General features: G+C 34.8%; 1 protein-coding gene across 9 annotated transcripts in view; it reads left to right on the top strand.

Annotated features, from left to right (window-relative positions):
- LOC120778691 (hemicentin-1) overlaps positions 1 to 14,360 on the top strand; it is a 532,407-nt gene that overhangs the window by 492,906 nt on the left and 25,141 nt on the right. For 6 of the 9 annotated variants that reach the window (XM_040110643.1, XM_040110645.1, XM_040110637.1 and 3 more), the window contains exons 19-22: positions 1,807 to 1,889; positions 4,182 to 4,368; positions 7,146 to 7,175; positions 12,754 to 12,894. In XM_040110643.1, the coding sequence (XP_039966577.1) occupies positions 1,807 to 1,889; positions 4,182 to 4,368; positions 7,146 to 7,175; positions 12,754 to 12,894 (441 nt within the window). The remainder of the gene's footprint in view (positions 1 to 1,806; positions 1,890 to 4,181; positions 4,369 to 7,145; positions 7,176 to 12,753; positions 12,895 to 14,360) is intronic. The other 3 variants (XM_040110644.1, XM_040110638.1, XM_040110642.1) reach the window with 1 other exon arrangement.

Here is a 14,360-nt window from a genome sequence, read left to right as displayed (position 1 = left end):
ATCCTATACTGAAATATGCAAGGCCAAGATAGCACCCATTGCAGAATCTAGTGATATATGAACGGATGATTCGGTCAATTTATTGAGAATGACTATTGTGAATTGGATCACGTTCTGTATTCATTCTTAACAAAAAAACTATAGCAAATTTTTATAACTAAAGTAGAAATTCTAAAATCTTATTAAAATTTACCTTCCTCAACAATTTAACAGCGTAATATGTCTTTATGTAAAATGACAGCTAAGACAGGGTTGCAATTATATTTTTAAGTATTAGTCTGACATATTTTGCAGCCATTGCAAATAATTTTCAGAGTTCGTTTGCTGTTGTGCCGTTGCACCAAGTGGAAAACTCTGCAATTCGTGCACCGTGCAAGGATTTTGCAAGAGCAAGAGAATACCCCTAATGAAGTTTAAAAATTTTTATATAAGGTGAATGATAATTTTTTTCCATTTTTGACACAAGTGTAGATCATTATTAGAAAAAGAGTCTCTCCGAATTACTATAATATGTGGCATCATTGACCGTTGTTTTCGGTAAAAAGACAGCTTTGTCAGTGGGGTCCGCATCTCCGGTTCTGGGGCCATAAACAGTTATAGTCCGATTTCGACAATTTTTGGAGTTGAAATGGCAAACCTTTTGACAGAGGTTTATCCCGATATGTTCGTTGGTGCTTTATTATATACTGAGAAGTAACAGAATCTGATGGAATTTAAAATATTTAAAATTTTGTGTCTGTTGTTCTGTTATGTCACTAATTTTCACATTGTAATATTGAAATATAAAGTATTGTACCTACAATATGAATATTGATTTTAATTTTAATTTGCAATTGCCAAACCAGATTAATTATGACTGGGGAGAACGTACTCTGAGCCTGACGGGGTTTTAGCGGGACGGAGGCAGCCTTGGTATTAACTCATTATTTTAACTCGTTTGAATTGCAAGTACGAAATTATATAGTATACATTCTACTCTAGATCCGTCCCTGATTAACGTTGATTAAATGATTGGGTCTGGATAATCCAGTTCAACGTAGAAAAAACAGGACTATATATGCAAAGCCGAGAAGCGGCCAAAACTTAATATAAGTTCTTGACTAACCAAAGTCGTTTCCTTATTTGTCCTAGCCTTATTGTGGAAACCAGCCCTCAGTATGCGACTGATGTCTGAAGTTGGTGAAGTTGGAGATAATATGTGTGTTTTAGGGTGGCGAAAAACGCTTTAAAATTGTGAAATCGGATGCAAAATATGCCTGAGGCAGGTATACGAGTAGAAATTCTCAAAACTTCGTTAATTTTGCAAGAATTGACGAGAAATTCAGACACAAAATTCTACTCGTAAAAATTTAGAGTCGAAATAGAGAATTTTATATATACCTAAACTTCGGGATAAAGGATATACAAGTTTTAAATACTTTGTTATGTTTTAAACTTTCTCTAGGAAATTTTTAATTATTTAGTATCACATAGGATTATTCACCACACTAAAGTCAAAAACACTATGAAACAGCAAACAAGTACATTTTTAAGTAATTTCCATTAAATTAATTACATGATAAGGTCAAACAAAAATTTCTAAATTATTCAGCACTGACTTTCTGTTGTTTCTGTCCATTTTTCATGAACCCTTCGGCGGCCGTGCGGACATTTCGGACTTCTGCTGAAAACCAAACAACACATTGATGTGACGCTGTACGCTTATTTTGTTGCTGTTATTACTGTTACCAATACTGTCGATATTTCTGGAGCTGACTTTTTTGCTGTTCGGATTTTTGGCATTGCTGATTGCATGTCTGCCTGCAGTTAAACCACGTTGCGATATTGAAAGGCACGAGATCGATGACCAGGATACACTAATTTGCACAGCATTCGGAAATCCTGTAGAGGTAAGCACTCAAACATATAAAACTACACACATCTAACTGTACACAGTGGCTAGCGTATAACCACACATTGGGGTATTTGCGAAATATACTCACTTACAGACTCACACGTACATACAATTCGAGGGCTGCTCGAAGCTCCTCTTCGCAAAACGAGAATGCAGCCGAAAGTCTGCATGTTGATGTGTGATGTGTGTGCGTTACATCGCAACTTTCAATGTTACCGGAGTGGGTGCTGCATACACCACATACACCAACAGATCAACAAACACGCCGCACGCCGTAAAGTATGCAATGCATGCGATTTTTTGATTTTGTTTTTGCTTCTTCTGGTTAGTGATGCTGATTGCTGCGTAAAAGCGACAGCAAGCAGCTCAGTGACTGCCGTAGCATAGTTGAACTGCGAATAGTTTGAGTTCGAAGCGCTCGGAAATCGGATATGTGTGTGCGCATGAGTGCAGTGATGTGCGCGCCGAAAGTGCTGGCGAGGGAAAACAGTGCGCTTCACACCGTTTGCTGTTACTATGCATATGTATGCTCACGTCTATGTCGGTGCATGTGTGGATTTCATGTGGCTTACTGGTTGAATGGTTGTACGCCTGAATAACTGACCCCAACCTGCAGCCCGCCGCCCGCTGATGTGTGCTTCAACTGCATGTTATTGCAACAGTTGCCCGAGCTGGTATTCAGGTTGTTGTTGTTTATGGGTTTGTTGCTGCTGCCAGTATTGTTGTTGTTGTAGCAATGGCAATAAAACAATAGCATTTCAATTGCAGGCACCAACGCACTAACGCGCGATCGCTATTTCAGAAGCACTCAAAATACATACCAACAGACGGACATTTACATACATAAATACAGGAGCTGTGCGATTATGCAAAGACGCGTTCGAAGCTTTAAGAACACACAGACAGGCATATGATATGTTTTGTTTGTTTGGAAAAAATCGAAAAGTCTAGAGTTGGCTTCATTTCAGTCTTCCAGTGCTGCCTCCACACCGTCCTTTTCTCATACTACATATATATGTGTATGTACACGCACTGGGTCACCAGTTAGTATATATTTAAGTATTGGTATTTTGACATTCTTTCGCATCTGGGGCGTTACTTGGGTCTTCGCACAGAGTAAAAATGCACAGGAAGTGTAAACCGAAAAGATGTTGTCATAGTTATCAATAACAGTTCTTAATTTCTGCCTGTGCATTATTGACGTCTAAAAGCCGAAGTGACGCAAGCTCAAGTACCGATGAGGTTACTCTTTGGTCATTCCTGTATGACGGAAAATAATAAAAGTTGTCCAAACATTTGGAAGGCTTTTAGAAATGTTTCCAAAAGTATACTCTTGCAATATCCGGTCTTAAATAGTCTCGTCATGTAATTTCGAAAATTCACTCAACTTTGTTTCTGTTTGATATCCCAAAAATTCATCGATGTGTTTTACAGATTACAGTGTTCAACATTATGAGACTAACACAAAAGACCATCTTAGCAATAGATTTTTGAAAAATTTTATATTCCTTTCATTCCCATACCCATGTCTTCACGCTAACTTAAATATTTTCAAGGTTCTGCGAATATTCGTACAAACTGGATTTTTGAATGCCTTTATGCCAATTTCCAAAACTCGAGGCGCGTATACATTTTACTATATACTATAATACACTTTGATCTTTGTCCGTATGTACATCAACGATATATGAGGAATGAGTCAAGACGGCACATAAAGGCGCATTTAGTATATAAATGCTAAAAGAGCAGGTTATCCAAACTCATTGTTTGGCTTTTATATCGCAATCGCCAGTAAATTTATTTGTCAACAGCTGTTTAAACCAATTCTCCATGCGGCATGCAATGGATTGCTATCAAATATGCTTGTACATACATACTTATATGCTGAACTGTATTTGACATTTTTATGTGTGTGTATATCGTTTAATTGACTTCCTTGTCTGCAAGAAATTGCTTGGATGCTCACATACTCACATACATTAAATTGCATAAAAATATTTATGTTTTTCGCACGGCTTACTCTTAATCAAACAATCGAGTATTTATAACCAGCGCCACAAAAAGCGGCATGCACAATGCAAATAGTAATAAAAAGCACGGCGATAACAGCGACAAAAACATTTAAATGTAAATATGGTATTGCCCACACTCCCAAACACACCGACACCCGCACACGCTTGCAATCATCCAAGCGCAATTACGGATTTTATTGGTTTATTTGCTTGTTTGCATTTGTATTTGTATTTATTATTATTATCATTGTTGTTGCACGTTTTTGTCGTTGCAGGCTGATTTTTCATGGTCAATTAAAGCGGAAAATGACAGCGCCGAATGGCTGGGCAGCGGCGAGCGGCAGGGCTTTACGGACAAGAGTTTTTATGTGCTGGACGATGACTATGCGATCGCTCGCACTTACCGTTGCGTTGCCAATAACACCGTCGGCCCGGGGTCATTCTGCGAAATCGAAGTAGCCGGTAAGTAACGGGTGAAGCGAATATACAATAAGTATATGTTGCAATTGAAGGTGTTCACTTAAACATACAAATTCTTTATATAAAGTATATAATATGTGGTATGTACTATATGCTATCCTGACCACTTTATATATAGAATTCAGAATTTTGTGTGGGTTGACAGCAATTTCGTTTTCGGTATGGGAATTATGAAAGCGTTTATCACCATAAAAGCCGCATTAAGTATACTTTCCGCTGTTTGCAAATGTTAGACCTGCGGAACTTATGGTGAACTCATATGTGAGGGACGATATTTTCAAAAGTTATTGAATTGATATAATTTGTTCACTTCTCATGTAAAAAAATGTATTACACCTTTTTAAATCGTGACTGAGAGCTAACCTGTCAAAGAAGAGTCCTAAGGGTCACCATCGCTGTAATCAGTTTCTTGCTTTGTCTTAATTTATTTCGCTTTATTTAATGCTTTTAGACTTACTGACAAAACGTAAAACGTAATATTAACGTCCCATAAGTACACACGCAAATAAATTTGGCAAAATGGCTCGGTTGCGTTTTACTTTATGTCACTATCTATGGCGCTGGAATGGCATTTCTACCCCAAAATTTGTTATTGAAATAAGTTAAGTAAAATGTGCTGTTTAGTATTGTGTTAATAACGATGCAAAAGCGACTAGGACCAGAGAATATAGTCGAATGTAGAGACATGGCTTTTTAAAGACCCCCCTGGCGCGATCTCTATAACCTGCAAGATTGCCTTTCCATTAGATATGGAAAGCTTCTTAATTGATTGATTTACTTAAAATGTGTCTGCATATTACCAATTATTGGACAGATAAAAAATGCGTGGTTTCTATGACCAATATGGCTTCCGCATGTTATAATTTGCAAGAAAGTGTCAAGCATCACCAAAGGCTAATAAAGTCTGAACAGGGTATTTGGAGAAAATTAAAACCAAATTATGGATTTAACTTTTACAACAAAAAGTGCTTAAATTATATAATTTTTTTAATTTATTTGTATTTCCTGGCAGTTTGCATGGAAATAAAGAAAGAGCTGACAAACTGCCAACGTTCAGAATGTGCCGTTTATGCAATTATCAATTATTTCTTCGGAAGACAATAAGTAAATACGGATATGTGTGAAAGAAACAAATGTAAAATTAACAGCAAATAAGAAATAATTTCTTAAACAAGGTTATTGCCCGGAAGTTTGATCTCATCAACTTAGTTTAATTTTAAAGTCTGAATCAACCAGATTAAATGTATATTAAAAGTAGAATACTTAGCTCCCAAACTAAAATATTTATCGATTCAATTCCACTTCTTGGCTGCAACATAAAAACCAGCAATAGTCAAGTTAAATTCAACTTCTGTAACTTGCAACCTGCCAATGTAAATTGAAGTTCATGGCAAGCTGGCATCACTAAAGCAAATGAAACACAGCACATCTTGGGAAACAAGCATTATAACTGTACATTGCCGTTCTTTGCCATTCCCTACACGCCCAGCTTATTTACAGTTATGGCTTTTAAATACTTGCTGCATTGCAATACATTTTCACCATTTGAGTGTTACAACAACAACTGTAGCTAGTACAATAAAAATATATGCTCGTATATTTGTATCTGTTTAACTAGTGTTAGAGAAGAAGCTTCCATCCGTTCGCCTCAGCTGTAGTGGTTGGCGCTGATTGCTGTCAATATTTGTTTCAGGTGGCGCCGTTGCCACGCTGGACGCGGTCACTCGCGGTTAACAGTCAAGAGCTTTGCCAAAGCTTCCGCATCACTGCGAGCAACAGCAAAAGGGGGTTCAGATGGTGGTTGAAAATGCTAATACAACAACAAAACCAAAAGATACGAAATGCTATACCGCTTGTAGAAAAATAAGCAATAACTAAGTTTTATTTGCGCTAAGCCAAACCAGCAGCAGCGGCAAACCGCTAACAAACAAGCCAGTTGATGTTGCAGCCCATGGCTTGATATTCAATGCACCATCCACATTCGGGTATGCCGACATTAGCAATTAGGGAATTCAGATTCTTACTATGCAGCTGACGTACCACAACCGTGAAGTCAATAATCTGCCGCCTGCCACCTCTCCGAATGCTCTCGTGCCGGCTCTCCTTCAGCTTTTTTAACCAACTCGGCAACGAGCACGTTCTCTTCTCTACCCGTATACTATAATCCAGTGTTGGTCAAGAACGCTGCACTTATTTCGAAATTCTTTGTATTTGCACCGCAGCGGAAACGGAAATTGGATTTGTTTGCTTACAACACCAACCGCTCACCCCAACTCACTGCCAGTTCCGCAGCGCTTCTTCTCTTCGCATTTGAGCTTTGTTTAACATTTCCTTTACGGTGAATCAATTTTTTAACAGCACATTTTAAAGCCGATTAAATTGTGATATTTTAACCAGATTTTGACCAAACTCTAACCCATTCGGCTGTGGCGCCTTAGCGCAGAGAAAATGTGGCGAAGAGTATCTGCAAAGTGCTCTGCAAAAACAATGGTGGTTGTGTCGGCGGCAGATGGTGAAATAATCGTCTAAATTTTCATTTTTATTGGTTTTAGTTAGTGGCATCGTGGACGCAGCCTTTCAACAACTGCAGCTGGCACTTTAAGCGGATTAAAAAAAAATTTCAAAAGGTTTTCTTATTTTCATTATAATTTGCATTTGGATTTTTATTCATACTCTTATTTGATTTCGTTTCCTCTCTTTCATTAAGCTTTTTATTAAATAATATTTTGTGCTTTTTATGATTTCTTCTCTTTAAATAGCGGGTTCACCACTTTATGTCTGGTGGCGAGGTAATGATAATTTTGATTTAAATATATTTTTTGGTGTTAGTTGTTAGTCCCTTTCTCCTTGTCAGCTTCGTATTTTTTGCTTTAATTGTATTTTGCCCTCCCCCTACACGTGAGCTTTTAACACAAACTGGACTTATGGACTACTTAGGACAATTCAAAATGTATGAACTATTTCGACTGCAGCCTCGGAACCGTTGAAGATTTAGAAATCTGCACACGTTTAATACTTCATACGCAATTATTGAACAAAAGGCAAACCATGTATGGTCAATACTAAATTCATCTTCAATATAATTGATTAACATACATAATATATTTCTCTTGTTTTTCTTTTTTTGTCTTACCAGGTTGTTCAAAAAGTATGGTAGTTTGACAAGAAAAACACAATTTTATGATTCAAAATACACTTTTTTATTTAGTGCAATCTCCGTGAAGATTAATACACTTGCTCCAATGATCCTCCAATCTGTGGATCCCATCCCTGAAGTGAGAATCCGGAAGGTCTACAAAATACGCTTCAACAGCCTTTAAGACCTTTTCATTTGATGAAAAACGCATACGTTTTTTAAGTTCTTAAAATAAATGGTAGTCGCTGGGGCTCAAATCTGGTGAATACAATAATTCGAACTTTAATTCATGGATTTTAACCATTGTCAAAATGCTCTTGTGACGCGGTGCATTGTTCTAATAAAAAAGATTTTTTTCTTCTGCAAACCGGGTCTTTTTTCATGAATTTGTTCACTTCAACTGGTCCAAAAGGTTATATCAATATTCAGAACTAATTGTTTCACCAGTTTGCAAGTGATCCACAAACAAAATTTCTCTCGCATCCCTAAAAACCGGGCTCACACCACATTTTAGCCTCCTGTTTTGATTCAGGATCATAGCGATCATGGTGATAGACCCAAGCCTCACCCATAATGATGAATCGACGCACAAAATCCACTTTATCCTTTTTAAAAGGCTCCAAATGTTGCTGAGAAAGCCGCATTCGAATGTGTTTTTGTTCCATTGTTACCGAATACGGCACCCATTGTGCTCACAGCTTTCTAAAACCCAAATTTTTACTTAAAATATGGCTCACACTGGCTAATGAGATGTGTAGAGCCTCTACTAAATCTCTCTCAGTCAATCGACGGTCTTCCAAAACCATATCTTTCATTTTGGCAATTATTTCTGATGTTGATGCGCTTTTTGGACGTCCTTCACGTGGATCGTGTTCAAGGCTTGTACGCCCACGTTTTAATTCAGCAACCGATCTTTCTACTGTTCTAATTGTAGGTGAATAATCATTATACACTTTTACCATTCATTCGTGAACTTCTTTTGGTGCTACACCTTCCAAAAATAAGAATTTTAACACTGCACGATATTCCATTTCTCCGTTGTAAAAAATACTGTGACACGGTGACTCTATATGCCTTGTAAGCAAAGAATGAATTGACAGATTGAAATAAAACGTATTTGAACGTTCATATGAAAAGCATACCAACAAAACAAAAAAATGTTTGGCTAATAGCAACGCCCTCTCTTATCGAAGGACCAAACTTATTGAACAACCGGGTATAGTTCATTAGTAAACTTTCAGTAATATTAATCAATATATATGTAATTGAAGTAAGGACGTTGTGGATTTCAAAGATTAGTTTATCGTATCAACTGTCACAATGGGATCATACTTATAAATACTTATCATCCAGGATTCTGGCAGGATGGATGTACTTTACACTTTCATGCTTTAGAATTAAATTACTCCTGGTGAGGTCACACTAGGGCAAATGGTCTTGCATCTTTGCAATTGCAAATTAGCGAGCATATTTTTGCTTTTAGAAACGCCATTGTATTATTTGCAACACTGGTTTGCAAATTATCAGCTGCTGTCAAAAATTAAAACATTGTAAACAAAGAGAAGAAATGGAACAAACCAGTTTGACTAAAATAAGGCTAAAACGTGAAAATCAGAATAAAAAGTGGAGCGAAAAAGAAATCCAGAGTAAACTGGATTTTCTGCAGGAAGGCCCAGAAGTAAAAGTGAAATTAGTGCTATATGCCGCATAAAAATATTTGTTACCTTCAATGTCCATAACTTCTTCTGCAGCTTCATCAAATAAAGCGTCAGCTAATTATACCCTGAGCAGGGTATATTAAGTTTGTCACGAAGTTTGTAACACCCAGAAGGAATCGTCGGAGACCCTATAAAGTATATATATAAATGATCAATATGTCGAGCTGAATCGATTTAGCCATGTCCGTCTGTCTGTCCGTCTGTCTGTCTGTATATATACAAACTAATCCCTCAGTTTTTAAGATATCGTTTTGAAAATTTGTTTCTCTTCAAGGAGCTGCACATTTGTCGGAACGGCCGATATCGGACCACTATAACCTATAGCTGCCATACAAACTGAACGATCGGAATCAAATGCTTGTATGGAAAACTTTCACATTTGACAAGATGTATTCACGAAATTTGGTATATATTATTTTCTAAGGCAACAATGTAATCTCCGAGGAAATTGATCAGATCGGTTAACTATAGCACATAGCTTCCATACAAACTGAACACATAGTTACTAACAGAAATGCACCTGTGAAGGGTATTTAGCTTCGGTGCAACCGAAGTTAACGTTTTTTCTTGTTTTTCCCTAAAATTTTTTTCGACGTGTTTTCCAATTTGTGCGAAAATTTTGTTTTCAAACCATGTTTTTCTTCACCAATCAGCTGTGAATTAATGGTCTTTGCAAGGGTTGCATAGAAACCTCAAAAAAGACGTTCATTGTTGATGGTAAATATTTGCAATTGCATAATTTTGCAAACTCAGATGCACAAGATTCTGAATTGCCCTACTAAAGTATTAATCTTGCAAGTAAAGTTAGCTTCAATGCTGACTAAATTCTAACAATGGCATAATTCAAAACTTATCATAACAAAATTTACATTTAACTTTCTTATAAGCTTATACTGTGATTAGTTTTACACACCGCATATCACACATACTTGTATTTGTACACATCATATATTCTCCAAAATTAAAAGCCATATTTAATTCCGTTATCTATATTTTCATCTTTTTGCTGCTCTTGTCTCTTCTTCGTCACTCATAAAAAATTTGTAAATATTTTCACAATAATGCTTCATTAAATCAAAAATGTAAAAAACAACATATTACCGCTAACTACAACCACTAACTAACAAACAGTGCGACCGAAAAGTAAGTAGACGCAAATGTGCTATAATCCGCTATAATTACTTGCAAGCATTCACTATTATTTAAATATGGTAATGTAGATGCCTACTATATATAGTATATACATATATACCTGTTTATAAAGACCCATACTTATGTAGTTTTGTCATATTTGTAATATTGTGTGAAAATTTTTAATAAATTTTTGTTATTATTTTTCCCCCTAAATTTTGTTATATGTGTCCCATTTTTGAGGTTATTCTCTATAATATAAAGCACTAATGGAGGTAAACGTTGTAAAGCATACACTGAAATTCACTTTTGTTTTTCAGGGAGATTTGCTTTGTAATTTTCAGGTTTATATATGTTTATTTTGTTTTTGTAATGGTTGCATTGCAAGCACAAAATTTTTCTGAAAATAAAAATAGTAGATAATTATTTGCGGCTTATATGCTTTTGTCTGCCAGAAAAGAGTACACACAAAATGGTAACAACGGATTATATAATAAAAAGAGTGCTCTTAACCACTAATGTATGTATGTCTGCTAATAGTGGTTCACTATATTAAGATCCTTCGTATGTGCCTGTGAGTGCATGTAAATTCTAAACAGCTGGTGTGAGCAGAAATTTTAACCTAGCAAACAAATCTGAAGCAACGGGTCACAAAAAGTCTAACACTAATTTATCGGATTGGCTTTGGTCAATAGTTTACGATACATGTGAATCACTTGTCGAGACCAATATATATTTTAAATGACCTAAAAATTTAACATTTTATGCCTAAGGGACAATAGTTTTGATATTATCGTTATATTGCATTGAACTCGGATTATTAATTTATTGTAATTTAACAGAAATTGTGAATTAAAAGAGGGATACCATAAAAAAATGCCTAGACATAGTAAGGATATATGGTTTGTGAAAATATTATTAAAAATGAGAGTCATAATTCTAATAATTCATTTTAGGGACTCCAGCCTCGACTAACTGCATTAGTGAACCGCTAGGAACTTCAACTAGGTTCTAGATGCCCCGAAACATCCGTTATTTTTCGTTTGCAAAAAACTATTGAAGCCCCCTAATCAAAGTTAATAACCTATGAATATCTTGACTTAACTTTAGATTTAATTCATCAAGTGAAAATTTAAGTAATCTAGTCGAAATTGCTAACATCTTCTATGTCGAGTCCAATGGAATGTATATTTACCCATTCACTGACGAATTTGTGCGCTCTACAATGTATCTATAGGTAATCCTATGTGCAGACCACCTATGCGCCGTAAAGTATGCAATGAATATTTATCAACTTGTGAACACATGTATCCAGCTACAAATGTTACCCAAGTGTGTTGATATATACATATATACACGCATTTCGCACACAATTACTTAGGAAAGCTCACTGACAGAAATGGATTACTGATTACTCTGCATAACGGTGTGTAGGGGCATACAATTCATTTGTTTAATAAACACATATTTCAGCTGACAAGTAAATATTCCGTGAATTTCACTTTATGCTGTTTGCAAATGTTTTCAAGAATATATCTAAAAAATAATAATTCAGGAAATATTTAAAGTGAGTTGCTATGAGCTACTATGCGGTGCTCACTGTCATATGTGATATGAATTGCGTAAATATGTGTGTATGGCGTATGCACGTTCCACACAAAAGAGAGTGAAAATGTTAAGCTATAATATTATGTTCCTTTAATATTTTCCTAGAGAATTAACTGCTTAAAAAATCTTAGTCTTTTGTTTGAATTCTCCACAAAAGTTTTAAGAATGAATATTTTCTCATTTCTAGTTGCACAATTTGGCTCAGTATTCATATAAAAATACAGAAAAAAAGAAATGTAAATTACGATTTTTTTAAATCGGTACAAAAGACTTTTTGCTTTATTTTTAATACCAAAAAATTACAAAATGGCAATTCATGAAAAGAAAACTGGCAAATAATAAATCAATCATACGTAAAGACATTCTGAAATAACCGCAACCGAAAAACACTTTTTAAAAATAATTTTAAATCTGCAATTTTATATTCGTCGTCATTAACTAACAACCGATTTTTTAATTATTTAATGACTTTTTAAATGTTTTATATTTTTTCCAATATTCATTAATAATATTATCTATTTTTGAAATACTTAAACTATAAAAAACTAAGAAAAAACAATTATCCATTATATGGATAATGAAAATTTGTCTGAGTGTTTTTCCGTAACTTTTATGTTCGAAAATAGTATTATCCATATAATGAAGTTTATATGTTTTCTCCCAGCACATTACCACCACCAAGTGTTTATTCGTTTGTCTTTATTTCCAATTAAGTGTTGCTAAGTAAAAGAATTATCGCTAAATAGTTTTTGTATTTTCTCATCAAACACGCAGAACAACTAGCATGGTGGCAACGCTGGGATAAAACCACACTCATCATATTGGTTGCCTCGATATTGGCGCTACTTTTGGCCGTGATTATAATCTGTTGCATTATCATTTGTATATGCCGCCGACGCAGACGTCAAGATAAATGTAAGTACAAGCAAGAATGTATTTTTGAAAGTATTATGAAGGAGCCTCAACTTTAGTGGCAAAAAATAAATTTTTATTTCGAGTATTTTAAAGTATAAGCGAAACAAATTACAACAATTTTGAGGTAGTATTCAAATCTTGAATTTTCAATATTTTGAAGTAGTATTCGAGTTTTGAAATTACATTATGCATTCCTATTATTAAGAAGTTTTTATATTATACAAACATATTTATTTAAATGTTATTATTTTAAACCTACAAATTATTTATATTTTATTTATTTTGTTTACAATAGTTTTAATTTCATTTTCACCAAGACCAACTAGTAAATATTATTATAGAACTGTATATACCTAGTATTTGTTTAATAATAATTTTTATTTATTTATTAAAAAACAAAACCATTTGGTGCAATTTTCTCAGCATATTTAGCTCACTTGTCACCTCTTCCTTTCGAGATATTTGATTCGCTTGACTCAGCATATTCATTTTGCATTTTCCAACGGCTTTTCATGTTTACATTTCCACACATGAAGAAATAGTTGGTTTCATAACTCAGAATTTTACAATATTTATCACTTCATTTAATTCTAAGGTAATCCATTAATGGTTTTAACATATATTTCCTACAGAAAGTAATTTACATAGTTTGAAAAATTTTACTGGAAACTACCACTTTCAATACCCTTTCCAATTTAAATATCTTCAACTGGCAAAACAAATGAAAAGCCAATGCAATTCGCGTCAATAAGCCCTGTATTTGTTTATTTATTTAATCGTAATTAATAACAACACATCCTCACACCATGCACGTGTTGGCTATTCTTTATTTACCAGCCCCTCCAGCGTCCATTTTCTAATGCATGGCAAATAATTTAATTGTGTGCGATTCCATTACATTGCGCCTGCAGCTATGCTACGGATTTGTTTGAATTTATGATTATACCGCACACACATATGTATATTTTCGCTCGCTTGTTTACATCTACTATTTGCTTAATATAATATTATGTGTAAGTGTGTGCATTTGAAGCAAAAACTAAGAGTTTATAAAAAAATTGGAAAAACAAACGTAAATCAACATGCATTCCACTAATGAATTATTGTACTTAACGAAGAAACTAATTAAATTATATGGTAATGTTGTTATAATGAATTATTTATTTTACTTTTTATGTTGTATATACATATAAGTTTGTTTGAAATTAACTCCTGTTGACGATGCAGGGTGTTGCAAAAAACTTAAAATAAACAATTAAGAAATCACCCGGAATCTTTGTATTAGGTATAAGGGGTCTAAGGGAAGAGTTGATCTGATTATACCCATTTGCAACACACAGACATACTGCTATCAGGAAAGGACTATCTATTAATTTCAATTATATCTCGCACATTGGCCGATATTTTCGGTAAAAAGTCAACTTACTTACAGTACTTAGGGGCTTGAACTGATTTATATCGATTTT

This window comes from Bactrocera tryoni, chromosome 5 (genome assembly GCF_016617805.1).
Source record: "Bactrocera tryoni isolate S06 chromosome 5, CSIRO_BtryS06_freeze2, whole genome shotgun sequence".
Lineage (NCBI taxonomy): Eukaryota > Metazoa > Arthropoda > Insecta > Diptera > Tephritidae > Bactrocera > Bactrocera tryoni.
This window is presented reverse-complemented; position numbering and strand designations above follow the sequence as displayed.